This window comes from Xenopus tropicalis, chromosome 7, assembly GCF_000004195.4.
Source record: "Xenopus tropicalis strain Nigerian chromosome 7, UCB_Xtro_10.0, whole genome shotgun sequence".
In the NCBI taxonomy this organism is placed as follows: Eukaryota; Metazoa; Chordata; class Amphibia; order Anura; family Pipidae; genus Xenopus; species Xenopus tropicalis.
The window spans coordinates 111,136,996-111,160,074 of record NC_030683.2 but is presented as its reverse complement, the minus strand read 5'-3'; the positions used below and the strand labels follow the sequence as shown (position 1 = coordinate 111,160,074).

Here is a 23,079-nt window from a genome sequence, read left to right as displayed (position 1 = left end):
GGGATGCAAGCACGTGGGAAATGCCTGTATGAGGGGCAGTAAGCGAGCAGGGGGATGCAAGCACGTGGAAAATGCCTGTATGAGGGGCAGTAAGCGAGCAGGGGGATGCAAGCACGTGGGAAATGCCTGTATGAGGGGCAGCAAGCGAGCAGGGGGATGCAAGCACGTGGGAAATGCCTGTATGAGGGGCAGTAAGCGAGCAGGGGGATGCAAGCACGTGGGAAATGCCTGTATGAGGGGCAGCAAGCGAGCAGGGGGATGCAAGCACGTGGGAAATGCCTGTATGAGGGGCAGTAAGCGAGCAGGGGGATGCAAGCACGTGGGAAATGCCTGTATGAGGGGCAGCAAGCGAGCAGGGGGATGCAAGCACATGGGAAATGCCTGTATGAGGGGCAGTAAGCGAGCAGGGGGATGCAAGCACGTGGGAAATGCCTGTGTGAGGGGCAGCAAGCGAGCAGGGGGATGCAAGCACGTGGAAAATGCCTGTGTGAGGGGCAGCAAGCGAGCAGGGGGATGCAACCACGTGGGAAATGCCTGTGTGAGGGGCAGTAAGCGAGCGGGGGGTGCAAGCAGCATGGGGGGGGCACCACTTTGAAACCTGGTCCTGCATAAAATAGAATCTCTTTCAGCACCTTGGCTGGTTAAGGGACAACTTCAAAACTTGAATCTGGATGAAAGAGTGGGTGGGGAGGATCTACACTTAATTCACCCATCATTAAAATCCAGGTGAAATATATATATATATATACTCCCTCTATTACATTTCCTGATGGCCCTTCAACATGTTGCTCACCACCCATTTGATGCTGTTCCCAGTGGCCTTAAAGGACATGTCAATTAGAATTATGTTTTCTTTTATTAGGTTAAAAATATTCTAATCGTGGGAAATGCCTGTATGAGGGGCAGTAAGCGAGCAGGGGGATGCAAGCACGTGGGAAATGCCTGTATGAGGGGCAGCAAGCGAGCAGGGGGATGCAAGCACGTGGGAAATGCCTGTATGAGGGGCAGTAAGCGAGCAGGGGGATGCAAGCACGTGGGAAATGCCTGTATGAGGGGCAGTAAGCGAGCAGGGGGATGCAAGCACGTGGGAAATGCCTGTGTGAGGGGCAGCAAGCGAGCAGGGGGATGCAAGCACGTGGGAAATGCCTGTGTGAGGGGCAGCAAGCGAGCAGGGGGATGCAAGCACGTGGAAAATGCCTGTGTGAGGGGCAGCAAGCGAGCAGGGGGATGCAACCACGTGGGAAATGCCTGTGTGAGGGGCAGTAAGCGAGCAGGGGGATGCAAGCACGTGGGAAATGCCTGTGTGAGGGGCAGTAAGCGAGCGGGGGGTGCAAGCAGCATGGGGGGGGCACCACTTTGAAACCTGGTCCTGCATAAAATAGAATCTCTTTCAGCACCTTGGCTGGTTAAGGGACAACTTCAAAACTTGAATCTGGATGAAAGAGTGGGTGGGGAGGATCTACACTTAATTCACCCATCATTAAAATCCAGGTGAAATATATATATATATATACTCCCTCTATTACATTTCCTGATGGCCCTTCAACATGTTGCTCACCACCCATTTGATGCTGTTCCCAGTGGCCTTAAAGGACATGTCAATTAGAATTATGTTTTCTTTTATTAGGTTAAAAATATTCTAATCGTGTTACCGATGTGACGGTGGTACCCTTTACATACCTTCACTGCTTTATTGGTTCTTATGTCTGATCAGTGTCGGACTGGCCCATCAGGATACCAGGAAACTCCCGGTGGGCCCAGGTGTCAGTGGGCCCTCCTGCTCCTGGCCATTTGGCCTGTTTCATGGCCATTCCCTATTTCTGAATGGGAACAAGAGGAGAAATAGATGGAACAATTGATGCTAGCATGTAAATAAGACTAGGAATATAAAGAGGTTGGGCGAGGAAAGGAGGAAAAATAGTTTGGAAAGTGGGCCTATGGTCTAAGGATTTCTGGTGGCCCCTGGGGCCCCAGTCCGACACTGTCTGATGAAGGGGTGTGCCCTGAAGGTTATTTTTGTACCTGCACCAAACAAATATGCAGGTGGTTTCCCAGCTTCAAATTGTGTGTTTTATGTGTCAGCCATTGCATGGTGCATTGGAAGACAAGGAAGGGAAGAGAAACTGCAGTTCTGTGCGAATGACTGTATCTGTAGAACAGAACACATATGCGCTCCGTCCGTTAGCCCCGTGGGTACGTCTATAATAGGAAACTGGCAACCCGTCACACCTGCATCTCAGCATAGCCTGCAATGTTCTGTTTATCCTTTCTACTAGCTATCTATTTGTGGGTGATATACATAGGTACTGAGTTCTTTCATCACCTTAGGCATAAGGCAGTGCCTTCTTCAGGGATACAGGTTTGAAATAACATATACAACAATTCTTCAACCCGTTATCTAGAATGCTCGGGACCTGGGGTTTTCCAGATAAGCAGTCTTTCATAATTTGGGTCTCTGTTCCTTAAGTTTACTAAAAAATCATGTGAATGGTCCTGTCACCCTAAGAAATAATCTCACATTTATTTTTAGCATGTTAAAAATAACCTTAACCTATATAAACAATATAAATCTTGTTTATTTGGTGTTGGAATTGCTCAATCACAGCAAGCAGGCAGGCAATACATCTGGAATTTTTAAATGCCTTCATAATGAGTATATATACTGTATGTGTTAATTAAAATGGAATTTGGGTTTCATGTTTAATTTTAAAAGGACTTTTATTATACAGCTTTTTATGTCTTGGTGACAGGTCCCCTTTAAACATTTATTAAAGCCAATAGGATTGTTTTGCCTCAAATAAGGATTGATTATATCTTCGTTGGTACTGTTTTATTATTACAGAGAAAAGGGATCATTTAACCATTAAATAAACCCAATAGGGCTGTTCTGCCCCCAATAAGGATTAATTATATCTTAGTTGGGATCAAGTACAGGTACTGTTTTATTATTACAGAGAAAAGGGAATCATTTAACCATTAAATAAACCCAATAGGGCTGTTCTGCCCCCAATAAGGGGTAATTATATCTTAGTTGGGATCAAGTACAGGTACTGTTTTATTATTACAGAGAAAAGGGAATCATTTAACCATTAAATAAACCCAATAGGGCTGTTCTGCCCCCAATAAGGGGTAATTATATCTTAGTTGGGATCAAGTACAGGTACTGTTTTATTATTACAGAAAAAAGGAAATCATTTATAAAAATTTGAATTATTTGATTAAAACTGACTCTGTGGGAGATGAACTTCCCGTAATTCAGAGTTTTCTGGATAATGGATTCTATACCTGTGCATATCTAGCAGACCACCAATGGGCCAAACAGGTCCATAGCTATCCTTTCAAATGAGAAGCAGTGGGAACTTTAGCCCCAAATACATTAAATACAAAGAGAGGCAATGATTTCTCACACCCCAGGCCCCTTAGGGCTGTGGCAGACGAAGAGATTAGTCGCCCGTGACAAGTCTCCCTTGTCGCGGGCGACTACTCTCACCGATATGCCATCCCACCAGCTTAAATGTAAATCGCCGGTGGGATGGCATATGCGGGAAGTTGCCTTGAGAGGAAAGGGAGATTTGTGGTGGGCGACTAATCTCCCCGTCTGCCACGGCCCTTAACCTTCCAAAAATGTTACCTAAAGACAGAGATTAAATGAATTCAGAAATAGATTGCTTTGCTAAACATGCTCACTTGCCCCACCTAGTGGTAGACATGAAAATGTCCTAAGTATTACCACAGTGGTATCTAACATGTTCATTGGGGTTATATTACAGAAGTAGATATTAATTGTTGTAAGTTAAAATGCAGTGATATGTAACTACCCATTTGAACATGGATTAGTCTGCTTTGGTACTTTATACTGGGAATCACAAATGTATTCATTACACTGTTCGTGATACAAGCAGTATAACATTTGTGAGGCTTCTGTACACTTCTGCTCAGTGTATGTGCTTGGGGTTCCCTTGCTAAAGGACCACAGGTTAGCTTACAGTATGCATGTACCTTCTTGTGGCCAAAAATGGTTGTGCCAAACAGGGCCGTTGTTTAATAAATGGGAAAAGGGGCATATCCCAGGGCCCGCCACAATAGGGGGCCCACTAGCACACATTTTATGTGGTATAACTTTTGTCAGAAGCATCCTGCAGCAATGGCAGAACACTCCCTTTAATCAGCTAGAAGAGCTCTATAGTATAACCTTTAATTTATTTGCCTTTTTTCTTGTAGCATCACCATTTTGTCATTTTTTAGCTCCCAGGGCTGTTGGTCCAAGGTGGCACACTGGGGGCTCATGTCTACTTCAGTAGCAGACCACTTCTTCACTGCCTGCCTTACTATATTAAATTTCATGTGCTTGAGGTTATTCTATTACAGATTTCTTGGGGAAGTTGGGGACCACCAATTAAATTTTGCCCAGGGCCCAGTCGGCAGAAGAGGTGCCTGCTTAGGGTGCAATTATCAGGGGCACTAGGCAGGTACCTCTTCTGCCTTCCCCCACTCCGCTTTCTCTTGCCCCCTGCTGCGGCTTGACATGCTTTGCTCTCCACCAAGAAGAAAGGGGTATGAGGAGGCGAGGTAGCTGGTCAGGTTGCCTAGGGATCCCAGTCAGCTTGACCCGCCCCTTCCTGGTGTTAAAACCATTGAGCACCTCTGCAATTCTGGGTGCATGATGGGTTAATTTATAGAATCTCTCATGATCCGGCTGGGGCGAGAGGAGCCCTTAGTGCTGGATTTAAAGGATACATTTGCTGTTGGGATCTTGTTTGATCGTTTGAACTTTCTGGAAGGTCTCTAGTGACACCGAGTGGATGGAAACTGGTATTTAAAATGTTTTATTTCTATCTGTAGGATTACATAAAATATCCACATAGAACCCATACATCCTGAGGTAAATACTAATAGTATCATGGATGGTATCAACGCATTACAACCTTGGGTTAAGATGTTGCTTGACTACAACTCCAACCATCGTCAACATATAATCAAAAGTTTGTGCATGCTGGGGATTGTAAAGGGGACATTAATGACCACAAGGGCAGTGTGCAAAATGTGACTTGTGCTCGCTGCAACTGGGCCCAATGCTTTAAAACACACTCAGTTTTATATCTATATTTTCAATCATCCAGGTCATAATATAAAGTATCTAGTGAAATTAAGTCTAAAGCAACTGGACCATTGCAGTTTTTTGGAAAATGTTTCTTCTCTCATCTGAGCATTTAAACTTTAATGTTAGTACAGTCGCAAACATCCAGTCACAATGGTTCCATTGAACATATTTAGGTGTTGGCTGAAACTCACAGATGTGTGAAAGTGTGATCCAGTCAGAACTTTCTCATTCTAAATTATTTTTACATTTTGTATGATTCGCATTTTATATCAAATAAATTTGCTAAGAAGCTACGGTATATTGGTTTCTTTATTTGTGCCCTGCAATATTGAATTATGGCATTGGTTCCCAACTTGATCAGCCCTGTATGCAGAAAAGAAGCAGCACAAGATACATAAAAGTAAACACAGTAAAACCATTTACATTAAAGGTTTCCAAACATGCACAGGTTTGGTTGGGCAACATGGCCCATTACCCTTATTACGAGACCATCTATGCACTTGCACCTTGGAGTGGGCAGTGTCAACAAACAGTTCTGCAGGGTTGGCCAGGTTAGACTGACAGATCTGCAAGGGTAGGAAGTTTAGAAAGCTCTGCAAGGGTGGAGAGTTTAGACTGACAGTTCTGCAAGGTTGGGCAGTTTAGACTGACAGTTCTGCAGGGATGGGAAGTTTTGAGAGCTCTGCAGGGGTGGAAAGTTTAGACTGACAGTTCTGCAGGGGTAGGAAATTTAAGGAGCTCTGCAGGGGTGGAGAGTTTAGACTGACAGTTCTGCAGGGGTAGGAAATTTAAGGAGCTCTGCAGGGGTGGAGAGTTTAGACTAGCAGTTCTGCAGGGGTAGAAAGTTTTGAGAGCTCTGCAGGGGTGGAGAGTTTAGACTAACAGTTCTGCAGGGGTAGGAAATTTAAGGAGCTCTGCAGGGGTGGAGAGTTTAGACTAACAGTTCTGCAAGGGTAGGAAGTTTTGAGAGCTCTGCAGGGGTGGAGAGTTTAGACTAACAGTTCTGGAAGGGTAGGAAGTTTTGAGAGCTCTGCAGGGGTGGAGAGTTTAGACTAACAGTTCTGCAGGGGTAGGAAATTTAAGGAGCTCTGCAGGGGTGGAGAGTTTAGACTAACAGTTCTGCAAGGGTAGGAAGTTTTGAGAGCTCTGCAGGGGTGGAGAGTTTAGACTGACAGTTCTGGAAGGGTAGGAAGTTTTGAGAGCTCTGCAGGGGTGGGCAGCTTAGACTGACAGTTCTGCAGGGGTGGGCAGTTTAGACTGACAGTTCTGCAGGGGTGGGCAGTTTAGACTGACAGTTCTGCAGGGGTGGGCAGTTGGATAAACTTTTCTCTGCATTTCCATGATAAAAACTGATCAAGCAGTGCCCATGCTAAGTGCAAGGATGGGGCACAATCTAAATCATTAAATAAAAAATGTTTTTAAACCCCACATTATGCATGCTGTAAACGGTAATTTCCTTCATTAAAAAAAACTGTGGAGTGTGCCGAACTACAAGCCGTGGAACATCTGGCATATTTTATAATGCTCAGCCATTAAAACATAATATTGCATGCATAAATATTTTATGTGTCCTGTGATTTGTCACTGATTTGCCATAAACTTAATAACACAAACAGCATGAACAGCAATGTAACGGTCAGTATTATTACATCCGGCGGCGATTAGCGCAATTATCAGGACTGCCCTTGTCCTGCACGTACCACAAGCCTCCCCCCCGGCAAATGAGAAATTACTGAATAATTAAAATATTAAAGCACTAGTTTAGGAAATAATCATGGAATGTTTACATACAAAGAATTGTATATATTATATATCCATTAATATTTAATGCTAACAAATGTAATTTTTTTTATTTATCATGGTTGCCGCAGTCATGGGTTGTCATCTTTTCCCTTCTCAAAATGAGGAGATTTCTGGAAAACCACAAAAGTCCTTGGAAGAAAAAAGTTTGTGCTTAATTAACTTTCAGTCTTCAATGTAGACAATAAACTTAGGGGCTGATTTACTAACCCACGAATCCGACCCGAATTGGAAAAGTTCCGACTTGAAAACGAACATTTTGCGATTTTTTCGTATGTTTTGCGATTTTTTCGGATTCTGTACGAATTTTTCGTTACCAATACGATTTTTGCGTAAAAACGCGAGTTTTTCGTATCCATTACGAAAGTTGCGTAAAAAGTTGCGCATTTTTCGTAGCGTTAAAACTTACGTGAAAAGTTGCGCATTTTTCGTAGCGTTAAAACTTAACGCTACGAAAAATGCTCAACTTTTCGCTTAAGTTTTAACGCTACGAAAAATGCGCAACTTTTTACGCAACTTTCGTAATGGATAGGAAAACTCGCGTTTTTACGCAAAAATCGTATTGGTAACGAAAAATTCGTAAAGAATCCGAAAAAATCGCAAAACATACGAAAAAATCGCAAAATACCGATCATTACGAAAAAAACGCAATCGGACTCCATTCGACCCGTTCGTGGGTAAGTAAATCAGCCCCTTAGTGTTCAAATCTCTTGCTGCTTCCTCCAAAGAAAATGCCCCTCTTGAATGGGTATTAAAACATGTGCAGAACCAATGTGTTGGAAGTGCATGAAAAAATACAAATACAAAATAGTGCAATATGTTTCAAAAGTTAATGAAACTAAAGTGAAAAAATTGTGCCCATAACTCCAAATAATAACAAAGTGCACATAAAATCCACAAATTGCAGTGTGGTGTAGTTGTACATTCACCATCTGGTGAGTGTACAACTACACCGCACTGCGATTTGTGGATTTTATGTGCACTTTGTTATTATTTGTCACAGCACATCTCAATTTTCCCCTCCCCATCATCTAATTGAGTAGCCAGCGCATCGGCATGGGCATCTGGTCCCCCATTCTGGCACATACACAAGATTTTGGCATGATACAAAGCTTGCCTTCATAACACACAAAATGGTGCCTGCCTGCTTGCTTGCTTTGATTGAGTAATTCCAAGACGGAAGGAAACAAGATTTATATTATTTATATAGAGTAAGTAAAGTTTATTTTGCTCAACTAACAATATAGAAAATAATTTGGAGTTATTTCTTAGGGTGACAGGTCCCGTTTACCTAAGATAGCTCGGGCTCTTCGGTGTTGGATATCATGAAGGACACTCAAGGCAGGGTGTTGACATCTGGCTTCCTTTAAGTCCATTTTGTAGAAGAACAAAGAGCTGTGCCTATAGCTACTCGAAATTCAGACGGGGTGGATCTGCTTCATCTGTGATGGAAAACAGATAAACTGGTTACCTCAATTTGATTTTAACAGCTCTTTACCCAAAACAGAATAGTATGGACAGTTTGATGGTAAAGGAGGCCACTAAGCATATATCCCTGGATTATGGTCAGATTTTTGCTCCACATCACCATCCATCTATAAGGCCACAATGTTTTTATTCAATCACTGGCCTGTGGGGATCCTAATGTGGGCCTATGTACAGCCTGTCAGTCAGGCAGATATCTATAGGGTGGATTTCCAATTCCTTTCAGGTGAAGACTGCATTCTCTTGTTGATGTGGTCTCTCCTGAAGGGATTTCCAAACGTAAAGGGATTCTTTTTATGTGCTGTACTTTTTATTTCTAAATTACACTGTTTACATACAGTGGCTTGCAAAAGTATTTGGCCCCCTTGAACTTTTCCACATTTTGTCACATTACAGCCACCAACATTAATCAATTTTATTGGAATTCCACGTGAAAGACCAATACAAAGTGGTGTACACGTGAGAAGTGGAATGAAAATCCTACATGATTCCAAACATTTTTTACAAATAAATAACTGCAAAGTGGGGTGTGCGTAATTATTCAGCCCCCTGAGTCAATACTTTGTAGAACCACCTTTTGCTGCAATTACAGCTGCCAGGCTTTTAGGGTATGTCTCTACCAGCTTTGCACATCTACAGACTGAAATCCTTGCCCATTCTTCTTTGTAAAACAGCTCCAGCTCAGTCAGATTAGATGGACAGCGTTTGTGAACAGCAGTTTTCAGATCTTGCCACAGATTCTCCATTGGATTTAGATCTGAGCTGTGACTGGGCCATTCTAACACATGGATATGTTTTGTTTTAAACCATTCCATTGTTGCCCTGGCTTTATGTTTAGGGTCGTTGTCCTGCTGGAAGGTGAACCTCCGCCCCAGTCTCAAGTCTTTTGCAGACTCCAAGAGGTTTTCTTCCAAGATTGCCCTGTATTTGGCTCCATCCATCTTCCCATCAACTCTGACCAGCTTCCCTGTCCCTGCTGAAGAGAAGCACCCCCAGAGCATGATGCTGCCACCACCATATTTGACAGTGGGGATGGTGTGTTCAGAGTGATGTGCAGTGTTAGTTTTCCGCCACACATAGCGTTTTGCATTTTGGCCAAAAAGTTCCATTTTGGTCTCATCTGACCAGAGCACCTTCTTCCACATGTTTGCTGTGTCCCCCACATGGCTTGTGGCAAACTGCAAATGGGACTTCTTATGGTTTTCTGTCAACAATGGCTTTCTTCTTGCCACTCTTCCATAAAGGCCAACTTTGTGCAGTGCACGACTAATAGTTGTCCTATGGACAGATTCCCCCACCTGAGCTGTAGGTCTCTGCAGCTCCCCCAGAGTCACCATGGGCCTCTTGGCTGCATTTCTGATCAGCGCTCTCCTTGTTCGGCCTGTGAGTTTAGGGGGACGGCCTTGTCTTGATAGGTTTACACTTGTGCCATACTCCTTCCATTTCTGAATGATCGCTTGAACAGTGCTCCGTGGGATGTTCAAGGCTTTGGAAATCTTTTTGTAGCCTAAGCCTGCTTTAAATTTCTCAATAATTTTATCCCTGGCCTGTCTGGTGTGTTCTTTGGACTTCATGGTGTTGTTGCTCCCAATATTCTCTTAGACACCCTCTGAGGCCGTCACAGAGCAGCTGTATTTGTACTGACATTAGATTACACACAGGTGCACTCTATTTAGTCATTAGCACTCATCAGGCAATGTCTATGGGCAACTGACTGCACTCAGACCAAAGGGGGCTGAATAATTACGCATACCCCACTTTGCAGTTATTTATTAGTAAAAAATGTTTGGAATCATGTATGATTTTCGTTCCACTTCTCACATGTACACCACTTTGTATTGGTCTTTCACGTGGAATTCCAATAAAATTGATTCATGTTTGTGGCTGTAATGTGACAAAATGTGGAAAAGTTCAAGGGGGCCGAATACTTTTGCAAGCCACTGTAGCAAATAATTCACTCTGTCATTTAAAATGTTATTCTTGAACCAACAAATGTATTTTTAGTTGTAATATTGGTGTGTAGGTGCCATCTCAGTGCATTGTGCCTGAGTCTGAGCTTTCAGAAGGAGCCAGCGCTACACATTAGAACTGCTTTCAGGTAACCTATTGTTTCTCCTACTCCCATGTAACTGGAGGAGTCCCAGGCCGGACTTGGATTTCTTACTATTGCGTGCTATTCTGAAACCTACTGGGAGCTGCTATCTTGCTGCCTTACCATTGTTCTGCTGATTGGCTGCTGGGAAGGGAGGTGGGGGTGATATCACTCCAACTTGCAGCACAGCAGTAAAGTGTGACTGAAGTTTATCAGAGCACAAGTCACATGGCTGTGGCACCCTGGGAAATGAAGAATATGGCTAAATATAAAAAAATCTGTTTGTGTTTTTGAAAAACAGATTACAATGCAGGATTCTGCTGGAGAAGCTCTATTAACTGATTGGTTTTTAAAACGTGTTTCCTTTAAACAGATATCTGCCCAACTTATAGCCAAATATTGGTCAGGCAGGTCTTTGGAAGAGACCCACACATGGGCCAATACCTAACAAATCAGTCTGGAGGGTACACCTAGCAGGTTTTAGTTGCCTGTGCAGCCCAGCTTGAATCTGCTATAATTAACAACCCAGATAGAAATGTCATAAGTAATGTGGTTGTATCTAAGGTTGCTACCGGACCCCTTTAATACTGGCCACATATTAAATCTACATTCTGCAGGGCTAATTAGCAATTCTTTTAGTTGCATGTAAATCAGTTCAAACTGCAGCATGCATTTAAATTAATTACAAATTAGCCCTGCAGGATGTGGATTCTATATATATATTTTTGTAATCCTATTCGTAAGTTGTAATTAAAAATATTAGCCTAATTATTTAAATTGGCTCAGTTAGCTGCTTTCTGTGTATTTGCAAAATGTCAGTCTTGATGGCAGTCAGAAGCATTTGTAGGTACAGCACATTGGAATGTATTCTTATTCACATGCCAAGACACTGCAGCTGGGTACAAAGGACGGTGTTCAGGAAGAAATAGTATAAAACTGCAAAATGTACACATTTAGCCTGCTTCAACCTTATACTAACAGAACAGGTGGGCGGAACCTGAATCCCTAATATGCTTCTCTTCTCATTCCTCTGATGTCATATTCATTTTTCAGGGCTGGGGCTGATGAGAAATAATGGTTATTTTACATCTGAGGCAAAAGCCCTTCTGACGGGATAACTGTGTTTCAACCACATGGCCGTGCGTTGGCATCATTTAAATTTCCTAGGCCTTTATTATTGAGAAACAGGTAACACATATTGCTAGTGATATATTCAGGTAATACCACTGCTAAGCAGAGGGGCCTGAGTGGTTACTAAGTACAAATTAAAAATATGAAAGTGAATATTTTGTGTACAAAATAGGATCTATAATCCATAATGCCTGGGCTTTCCGAATTAGAAGTTTTTTTTTTGTGTAAAAAACTATCCCACAGCCACAGTGGCTATGGCTACTATAGGCACCATCTCTCCCTACTATACCTGCTATCCCACAGCCACAGTCCCTTCCCAGAGGCTATTATCCCCCACTGCTACTATAGGCACCATCTCTCCCTACTATATCTGCTATCCCACAGCCACAGTCCCTTCCTAGAGGCTATTATCACCCACTGCTACTATAGGCACCATCTCTCCCTACTATACCTGCTATCCCACAGCCACAGTCCCTTCCCAGAGGCTATTATCCCACTGCTACTATAGGCACCATCTCTCCCTACTATACCTGCTATCCCACAGCCACAGTCCCTTCCCAGAGGCTATTATCCCCCACTGCTACTATAGGCACCATCTCTCCCTACTATACCTGCTATCCCACAGCCACAGTCCCTTCCCAGAGGCTATTATCCCACTGCTACTATAGGCACCATCTCTCCCTACTATACCTGCTATCCCACAGCCACAGTCCCTTCCCAGAGGCTATTATCCCACTGCTACTATAGGCACCATCTCTCCCTACTATACCTGCTATCCCACAGCCCCAGTCCCTTCCCAGAGGCTATTATCCCCCCACTGCTACTAAAGGCACCATCTCTCCCTACTATACCTGCTATCCCACAGCCCCAGTCCCTTCCCAGAGGCTATTATCCCCCCACTGCTACTATAGGCACCATCTCTCCCTACTATACCTGCTATCCCACAGCCACAGTCCCTTCCCAGAGGCTATTATCCCCCCACTGCTACTATAGGCACCATCTCTCCCTACTATACCTGCTATCCCACAGCCACAGTCCCTTCCCAGAGGCTATTATCCCCCCACTGCTACTATAGGCACCATCTCTCCCTACTATACCTGCTATCCCACAGCCACAGTCCCTTCCTAGAGGCTATTATCCCCCACTGCTACTATAGGCACCATCTCTCCCTACTATACCTGCTATCCCACAGCCACAGTCCCTTCCCAGAGGCTATTATCCCACTGCTACTATAGGCACCATCTCTCCCTACTATACCTGCTATCCCACAGCCACAGTCCCTTCCCAGAGGCTATTATCCCCCCACTGCTACTAAAGGCACCATCTCTCCCTACTATACCTGCTATCCCACAGCCCCAGTCCCTTCCCAGAGGCTATTATCCCCCCACTGCTACTATAGGCACCATCTCTCCCTACTATACCTGCTATCCCACAGCCACAGTCCCTTCCCAGAGGCTATTATCCCCCCACTGCTACTATAGGCACCATCTCTCCCTACTATACCTGCTATCCCACAGCCACAGTCCCTTCCCAGAGGCTATTAACCCCCCACTGCTACTATAGGCACCATCTCTCCCTACTATACCTGCTATCCCACAGCCACAGTCCCTTCCCAGAGGCTATTATCCCCCACTGCTACTATAGGCACCATCTCTCCCTACTATACCTGCTATCCCACAGCCACAGTCCCTTCCCAGAGGCTATTATCCCCCCACTGCTACTATAGGCACCATCTCTCCCTACTATACCTGCTATCCCACAGCCACAGTCCCTTCCCAGAGGCTATTATCCCCCACTGCTACTATAGGCACCATCTCTCCCTACTATACCTGCTATCCCACAGCCACAGTCCCTTCCCAGAGGCTATTATCCCACTGCTACTATAGGCACCATCTCTCCCTACTATACCTGCTATCCCACAGCCCCAGTCCCTTCCCAGAGGCTATTATCCCACTGCTACTATAGGCACCATCTCTCCCTACTATACCTGCTATCCCACAGCCACAGTCCCTTCCCAGAGGCTATTATCCCCCACTGCTACTATAGGCACCATCTCTCCCTACTATACCTGCTATCCCACAGCCACAGTCCCTTCCCAGAGGCTATTATCCCCCCACTGCTACTATAGGCACCATCTCTCCCTACTAAAGCACAGACACAGGTGCCTCACAAAGGCTATTGTCGCTACTACTCTCAAAACCATGGCTGCCCCAACATATTGCGCGCTATGACATTTAGCACGGTCCCCGCAGTCGCCCCCCCGTCATTAACCCCCAAAGCGAGCCATATCCGCGAACATATAGATTGTAAGCTCTACGGGGCAGGGACCTCGTTCATCTTGTTTCTGACTCTTATTGCAACTGTACCTTGTATTTATTTGTATTTATTGTTGTACTTTGTATTTATCCATTATCTTTAACACCGTTTGTATTTATGTATTCTACTGTACAGCACTGCGTACATAAGTAGCGCTTTATAAATAAAGATATACATACATACACACACAACCAAGGACTATCAATAAATGCCCCAAACAACACTGCTCAATGCACTAACAAACAACTCCCCTCGCATACTAGAACCCCGCCCCTTTCTGAAGTAACACCACGGTACTATTTCAGCTAACTAACCCGGCCCCTCCCTCTGGGCGGAGCTAAAGTTCATCACGTGGGGCACGCATACACGTACGAGCTTTAGGCTAGAGAAATGATATTGATAATGTAATGAGAAGTACGTGTGCGAGTAAAGTCCCGCCGGTGTGTCGGTGTGTGGGGCAGTATGATGACCCTCACTGGGAGCTTGCCTATTGTTCCTAGGTTTGGGCAAGCTGAGTTGGCAGCCAACATGTTGGGGAGAGGGGGCGTGGCCTTGCCGATATAAATGGGGGAGGCGGCGAGTGGTGGAGGCTGGTGGCGGTGACGTCTGTAGCTGTGCGACCCGGGGGGCTCTGGTTCGGCTCAGTGAGGGCTGCAGGTAAATCTTGTTTGTGCGGCTTGCGGCTGTCTGTCTGCGTCCAACATTGCACGGGTAGGCAGCGATTGGGAGGGGATGCTGGGAGCAGTAGTCGGAGCTCTGCTAGCTTGGGCTGGCTGCATAAACGTTATAAGCCTGTGGGTTGTGCTCAGCCGGTTTGCACTCTTGAAACGTTTCAATGATTTTAAATTGATTTGTAAATTGCTTTTAAGGCTGTTGCTCTACTCTGCACTGCGGCTTCTGCCTGTATTACAGATTGGAAAGTTTTTGTTATTTTGTTTTTCTGCACAAAATTACTGGGTTTTGTTAGTTACCTGGGAGTTGAGGGATTTGCTCCTTTTTGCATGGCTTCTAATAACCAGGCTGTTGGCAATGCATGCTGGGACATTCATAGAGAGCAGGGTGCACATCTGGAACTTGCCATAGACAAAGGGTTAAAGTGGGGCTTTATGGCTCTCTGGCCTGTGGGTTTTCCAGGCCCCCTACACCTGTGCCTCCTGTGCCTAATGTCACTTGGAGTGTGCTAAGGAGGGACAATGTAGCAGGCCCTGGTGTCAAGAAACCGCCAGTACGCTCCATGTCTGTCCCCTTAGAAACCGCCAGTACGCTCCATGTCTGTCCCCTTAGAAACCGCCAGTACGCTCCATGTCTGTCCCCTTAGAAACCGCCAGTACGCTCCATGTCTGTCCCCTTAGAAACCGCCAGTACGCTCCATGTCTGTCCCCTTAGAAACCGCCAGTACGCTCCATGTCTGTCCCCTTAGAAACCGCCAGTACGCTCCATGTCTGTCCCCTTAGAAACCGCCAGTACGCTCCATGTCTGTCCCCTTAGAAACCGCCAGTACGCTCCATGTCTGTCCCCTTAGAAACCGCCAGTACGCTCCATGTCTGTCCCCTTAGAAACCGCCAGTACGCTCCTTGTCTGTCCCCCTTAGAAACCGCCAGTACGCTCCATGTCTGTCCCCTTAGAAACCGCCAGTACGCTCCATGTCTGTCCCCTTAGAAACCGCCAGTACGCTCCATGTCTGTCCCCTTAGAAACCGCCAGTACGCTCCATATCTGCAGACTGATGGTAATTGTATCCTTTCAGTGTGTGTGTTGGTAGGTGGGTGCCATTGCAGTTATTGTTTGCAACATTGGGTAGATAAGGGGATTATTATTTTCTCAGCAGGGGTGGCATTATTTTAATTCCTTGTTTGGAATATTTAAAAGGAAATCCAGTTTCTAAACCAAAATTTGTTAAAGAGCCCCACACAACAACAAAACTCTAATATACCTATCCCTGTAATCTGTTCCTTCCTAAAGTATGCATAAATACTATTTTTATATGCTGAAATCCAGCAGCAAAACCATTCATTTTTCTGCCTCATTTGAAATCCTGGCAGGGGAGGAGGGACTAAAACATGGATGTTTCAAATTGTAACAACTCGCAACTTACTGACCTCATGCATGAACTACATAACCCACAATGCATTGCACTGAGATTCCTTTCTTATTGACACCATGTGTGCAGGGGATTGTGGGAAATGCTTGTTTAGAACAATGCATAATCTATTTTGGTCTGTTGGGCACATTGTAGTTCATCTTTAAGTTAACTCTTGGTATCTTATAGAATGGGCTATTTATGTATACAGCACACAGGGCCATGTTTTCTATATAGGCACTCGAAGGCCCTTGTCTAGGGGTGTCCTTTGATGCCTATATATAAAAAAAAAAATTTTATTTTAAAATTTAAATATTTTCTTGGTTAAATCTGGCAGTGGAGCCGAGACAGAAGGGGGGGTAACCATCGCTCTTGAGGGTCAGGAAGGGGGTGGCTGAAGTCCGATTCCTAGGGCAGAGCTGGGCCCTTTTCTTCCAGAAAAGAAAGAAGAAAGCAGTAGGATTCCCAAAGCAATCATGTGCTACTTTGTAACCGCAATGAAAGTACATTAACCTTTTGACTGCCAGCCTTTGCAGATTCTTCTTGATTCCCAGTGGTTTGATAAAAGTTGGTACTTCAGTAGATTCTACAGCATTGACTTGCAAAGTGACGGGCTTTTAGGGACACAAACACTATTGCAGTGCTACCCATGTAACTTCCATGCAGCCAGCATTTTTATTGAGGAATCTCATACAAAGGATAGCCTGTGACTCATTAAGTCCAGCATTTATCTATCATTATGGAGTAACTTGCCTGTAAAATTTCATAACACAATGTAGATGTGACTGAATCTTTCCCTGTACCCACCTGCTTGTAAGTGTGTTAAAGGGATTATGTCATGATTTTTATGGTATTAGTTTTTATGGTAGGATAGTCTTTATTACTAAATTACACTGTGTACATTGCAAATAATTCACTCTACCATTTAAAATGTTATTCTTTAACCAATCTTTTTTTTTTTTTTTTTTTTAAGCTGTAATATTAGTGTAGGCAGCCATCTCAGTGCACTGCAATAGCAAAACCGTACTTGGGTTTCTCCTGCTTGGGTGCTATTCTCCTGTCTACCACTAGGTGAGGCATGGGAGCATATTCAGCAATGCAAATGATTTCTGAATACATTTTGATTATACAGTGCTTAATCTGTGGGCGGAAAAATATGGCAATCTCTCTCCAGATTATCCTTATAGGCAGGGGTCCCCAACCTTACAACAAAAGCACACAAGTTTCTGGGGTGCCAATTATAGGCTGTGATTAGCTATTGGTAGCCCCTACATGGTCTGGCAGCAGGAGGTTCTGTTGGGCAATTACACTGGGTTTTTATGCAGTCAAAGCTTGCCGCTAACCTCTTATTCAAAAATAAGCACCTGCTTTGAGACCCTTGGGAGCAACATCCAATGGTATGGTGCGTAACATGTTGCTCACATCCCACTGGTTGGGGATCACTGCCCTGAGAGTAACAAGGGAAAAGCCAGGGTCACCAAAAATAATTTTGTCTAATAAAAGAAAACTTAATATTAAGCAACTTTGCAATATACATTCATTACAAATTTGTAATGGCTTTTAATCTTTGTGATTATATTACTGCTATTAAAAGTAATGTTTGTCCTTTTCTCTGAGTTTGGAAACAATGTAACACAAACCAACAGACTGACAGACTTCTCTGGCTAGAGGAGACTACCCTTTGCAACATTGTTTAAAAAGTAAAAACCAGGAGTTCAGCAAATGCTGCCTTCAATAGCAATTACATAGCAATTTCTAAATACAGTTTAAATTACTAAACATTTTTAATAAATTCATATTGGAAAACTGCTTAGAATTTTCTTTTATTGGCAAAAATTATTTTTTGGATTGACATCCTTTAAAACGGGGTCGAACCAAACCCACAAACTTATGGATTCAGCCGGATACCAAATCATTCTTTAATATGCATATTACATACATATTGTCGCATTTGATAGTCTAAAACTGTAAAGTCACATGACCTAAAGTCCTTTCACTCCTACTTCTGCCAGTCATATATAATTGGCTTAGGGGGTGGGGGGACAGGTGCTGCCCTAAAGGTAAGTCATCAATTCCCACAAGCATTTTAGTTGTCAAATGTCCCTTTATAAATTCAACAGTAGGATTATTTTATCCTTCCGTCCATTGGACTAACTGATTTCTACCCTTTGTTCCATGAATAGGGTTAGACACATCTCACCAACATGACTGACATGGCTGACAATCACCAGGAGGCTTGGGAGGTGTTGGTTAATGCTGCAGAAAAATACCGCAGACTGACTGGAAATGATATAGTGCTAATAACTGCTTACAAACCCAAACTGCTTTCCTCCTTCGAATATTCTATTCACGGGAGTGGGATGCTCTTGGAGGCCACTCAACGCTACCTTGATGACATTTCTGTAGTGCACAAAACCACTGCCTTTACCAGCCCTATGCCCATCTACACAACAAATGAGACCTCATCGGGCAGACAGAACTCATACTCAAAGAGCTACCCTTCTATTTACGGCCGAGAAGGGTTTTCTTCAGTTGAGGACAATGACAAGCCCATTCCCATAATCCAAAACCAAATGCCAGACATTATGTCCAAACTAGAGGCCCAAGAAGATGAAGAGGACTATGACTACAACAAGCATTTGGAAAAGGCTGGGGAACATATTCCTAGTGACTCGACAGGTAAGAAGGATACTCTGGTTTTTATTTGGAATGTAGAGCCACGACACCTAACTCTGCATATCGCTATTTGTGGCACTGTGCTTCAGTGGTTCGCTCTTGGGCCTTGCTGTGCTGAAACCCTTAGTTCAGTTCTAGACTTGGCAGGAAATCTATTTAGTTTTAAACTACTTACTATGGAGGTAGACTTACCCTAAAGGTATGCATCAGAGCAGGCCCGGCTTGGCAATCTGGGATTTCTGGCAAATGCCAGAGGGGCAGCCATAGATGGTCACTATTTATTGGACTGGTCGGGGGGCTGCTGGTCTTCATTATAGTTATAGTTTGAATTATGTGCCGCCACCTTCCAACTCTGCAGTTTTTAAATGGGGGGGGGGGGGGGTCTTCTACCCCCCCCTCTACTTTATACTTTTACCCCTGCAATCGCTAAAATATATTTTGGACTTTTGAGGATGGTTGCCGTTATTGGCTGAAATTGTATCATGCAACAATTCAGAATTAATCCTGCTGTGCAGTCCTGCAGGAGGTGTGAGGCTCCCCTTGCTTGATACACTGGTGTCACACTAACACTGTTTTTACCCAACTCTGTGCTGTAGGACTGATGCAACTTACTACAGGTCTACCAATTTCTATATAGCTTTTATGAGACCAGCGGCGTACACAATTCAGTGCTGTCTCAGACCCACAGTGTTAAATAAACTGCATGTGTAGTACAATACTTCTGCAAAGGGTTTTTGTACTGTGCATGGGGCAAGCCTGAACTCACGGGGGAATCCTGGGAAAAGATGGCAGCAACCTGCTCTGGTTGGAAGTACCCCTAGGCATTTACAGTGCACGTTTTTGAATAGGAGGAGAATGGAACCAGGGTATGGCAAACCTATTTGTACCCTCCCCCAGTGATTCTCTTAGTTCATTTGAAACCTGTCCCCAACCTAAGGGTTGGGGATGGATGGGTCCCTTCAAGGCACCTTTATTGTCCCAAGGCTCCTAACTGTGCTACATGTTATAGCAGTCTACATTGATCATTATAATGGCAAAAAGCCTCCCCAGGTATAGAGACCAATACTGCCAGAACCATCCCTGTGTGTGTGTGTGTACTTCACTTACATTATATAAATGATATAAACCTTGTTTCCTTTACTCTTGGAACTACACAATCACAGCAAGCAGGCAGCTGCCATTTTGTGGACACTGTTAAGGCAAGCTTTGTATCACCCCAAAATCTTGTGTATGTGCCAGAATGGGGGACCTGATGCCCATGCTCATGCTTTGGCTACACATTTTGATGGTGAAGAGGGAGGGGGATGTGAGTGCTGAATGGAAAGTTAGTGACTGTCTGCGCCACCTCTGTGCCTAATGCATAGAGGCAGGGTAGGCAATATGATTGACAGCATGGATTTTTAAATGCCCTTATAATGGGTTTGGATGTGTTTAATATAAAAATGAATTTGGGGTTCGTGTTTAATTTTGGAAAGGACTATACATTGTTGTTGGGGGGAAAAAGTAGGCAGTACAGGGAGCATTTTGGTTTTTCATGAAGCTGATCTATTAGGGCTGCTGTGCTGCCTTCATGCTTATTATACATTTATAAAACAGGACGTAAAACAGGATTTTTTAGTTCCCCTTTAAAAAAAAAAAAAAAGTATAGGGTCTTTTGTAGACTTTGCAATTGCCCAAACTTGAATGCCTAGTACTAACAAACCACGTAAGATCTGGGCAGTATTCTCATAATATCCCCTTGGGCCCATGCCTCTTGTACATAAAAATAACCTGTAGATCACATGGCATTTAACTAAAAGTGCACTTTTCATTATGCAGGGGGTGTGGTTTGTGCTTTAGTTGTGTTTAACAACCTATGCTGTAACTAGTAATATTTGAATTCAAAAATGTTATGTGCAGTTTACACTCTTTAACACAAGGTGGCGCTCTAGGCGCTAGAACATCTACCCTTTGAGCAGTTTCTTATTTCTCAGTGTTTTTGCTCAGGTCTCTTTGTGATGGATGAGGACTCCAACAGCCAAGACTGTGAACCTTTTTTTGAATCTGACCAAGAAGAAAGTACTGATGGTAAGATCAGGGTTGCCCCAAAGTGGGTTTATGACTGTAAAGCAGTAGGTTTTATCATAGTAAAATATATACTTAATCTATAGGTTATGTTGCACAGCTCGGTTTTCTGTTTTACTGCATGTTTGTGCAATACTGTTCACAATATACATATGTGAATGTTATCTTGAAGCTGCATTTTTACCAAAAGCATAAACTCCGTGTAACAGTCTGTTCACTTGTGTTTTTTTAGTCCGTCAGATGAGCTTGCAACATTGTTTGAGGAGCCAGGCATATATTGCTTTTAACAGCAATTAAATATACAAATAACATTAAACCATTCAAAGTTGCATTCATACATATTGGAAAGCAGGTTTTTTGGGGGGTTTTTTTGCAGGTTCCCCCTTGGCTACAAAGGCAGTTATTCTTTTAGCTATATAGTACTTACATCTCTTGCAGCAGTGTAGCATTCAGTTACATCAGTCCCTGCTCTAATGGAGCTTTACTATCAAAGTCCCTATCCCTTTCACTAGGGTTGGTTATCAGTAGCTGGTTAACAAGACTATGTCTAGAAAAGGTGGCAGAAAACCCCAAAAATACCATAGGTGCAGCTTTATGGTCTTTACACCCCCACCCCCCTGCCTCAATCCAGAAACCTCAACCGGCTGTGTTGTCCCTACGCACAGTGTGTGGCTTAATAGTTCCACTGCTGTCAAAAATGACTGATGAAAATGTCAATTGACAAAGCTGAAGGCAGAGGACAACATTAAGCTCCTTCTGGAGGCTTATGTGAGCAGATTACATCCAAACACTCTGGGATTCCTGTCTAACATTGTCTGCAAATACACTTTCACTTATTAAGCCTGACTTCTATTAACCTCTGCTGCATCCCATGTTTCCCCATTTCTTTTTGAGCAGAGGTTCAACTGTGGGTCTCCAGAGGGCCAGCCATAGGATTGTGCACACAGACTGAATGTCCATTAGATAAGATTTTAGTTTTTATGACTTAATTTGGGTACCGCAGGTTTAAGGCTTTGCTGTATTGAGTGATTTTTGTATAAGGGGGTTATAATCCTAATGGTGGTCCTAAACTTATGGCTATCACAAGACACCATACATATATTAGGTACAGGTATGGGATCCATTGTCCAGAAACCATTACATAAAGGAATTATAACCAAAGAGAAATCATTGTAGAATGGTATTACAGCAAAGGCTCCAAACATCACTGAAACCAGCTCCCTTCAGAATGAGACACCCCTATAGATAACCGTACCTTTCAGTAGATTGCCACCATAGATTTACAGGGAGAATGTGGCAGCTTTTTGAGCTGAAAATGGGGGTATCTTTGGTATTAAACCCACTGTACCAGTCCAGAGGCACAGCAGAGATATAACCATACGGGTGATGGCACATTGGGGAAATCTGGAACTTTTCTCCAGAGCTTCTGGAGCCCAAACTTTTGAAATCCCTCCTTGATTGCATTGCATTGTCCTGTTTGTTATCATTTCAGTTTCCAGATGTCAAATGAGCATTGAAATTATGAAGATATTCAAATACATCTGTTAAACCTTGTCCATTTCTCCCCTTTCCTTTTTCACACACACTAGTTAATACACAGTACAAAAGAACTTCTTCAGTTCTGATCTTTGAGTGTTACCTAGAATCCCTGCCTTTTTGCATCACTGCACTGCCAGGAACTATAAAGCCTGAGCCAGTTGTTGGGCCAGAACCCCAATTGCTTCTACTAATTTAGGGTTGTTTGTATTGTAACTAGGTATAACTGTGGTTACTATAGAGAAGGTAGAATGTAGATCCAGGGAATTGAACCCTATGCATAGGTTGTTAATAAAATTGTTAACCTGCTTGTCTTGCAGATGGCAGTCTTACTGATGATGTACCCGGGCACCCCCCACCCCAGCGCAACTATCAGCAGTATGCAAAGTCTCTTCCTGTCACTGTGCCTGTCTGGGGCTTTAAGGAGAAGAGGCAGCAAACTAAAGTCTCTGATGATGAGACCAGCAAGGTAAGCTTGTTGTCTGTCCCTAGTTGTAGTAAATCGCTGCACTGCTATTTATCTTTAATGATTTGATTGGGTGTCTCCGACTACTATGGTATGAAATGTACTAAAATGTATTGTCTGCTCTTTGGTTCAGTTTCCATCTCCTGACCTGGACAGAATCGCAGCCAGTATGCGTGCCCTGACCATTGACCACTCACAGCCATTTGGTGACCTACCGCGCCCACGACTAAACACTGGTGACTTCCAGACAAAGTACAGGAAGTACTGAGCTGCCGGCCGCCCTGCAGGAACACTGGTCTGAACACTACAACATTTCTCCCTTGCCTCAATCAG

General features: G+C 43.8%; 1 protein-coding gene across 1 annotated transcript in view; it reads left to right on the top strand.

Moving 5' to 3' along the window:
• The first annotated feature begins 14,523 nt into the window (after positions 1 to 14,523).
• Positions 14,524 to 23,079, top strand: part of akt1s1 (AKT1 substrate 1 (proline rich)) — an 8,810-nt gene continuing 254 nt past the window's right edge. The window contains exons 1-5 of the mRNA NM_001011102.1: positions 14,524 to 14,582; positions 18,188 to 18,683; positions 20,667 to 20,747; positions 22,601 to 22,749; positions 22,880 to 23,079. The exon at positions 22,880 to 23,079 is cut by the window's right edge and continues 254 nt beyond it. Of these exons, the coding sequence (NP_001011102.1) occupies positions 18,209 to 18,683; positions 20,667 to 20,747; positions 22,601 to 22,749; positions 22,880 to 23,014 (840 nt within the window). The 5' untranslated portion in view covers positions 14,524 to 14,582; positions 18,188 to 18,208 and the 3' untranslated portion in view covers positions 23,015 to 23,079. The remainder of the gene's footprint in view (positions 14,583 to 18,187; positions 18,684 to 20,666; positions 20,748 to 22,600; positions 22,750 to 22,879) is intronic.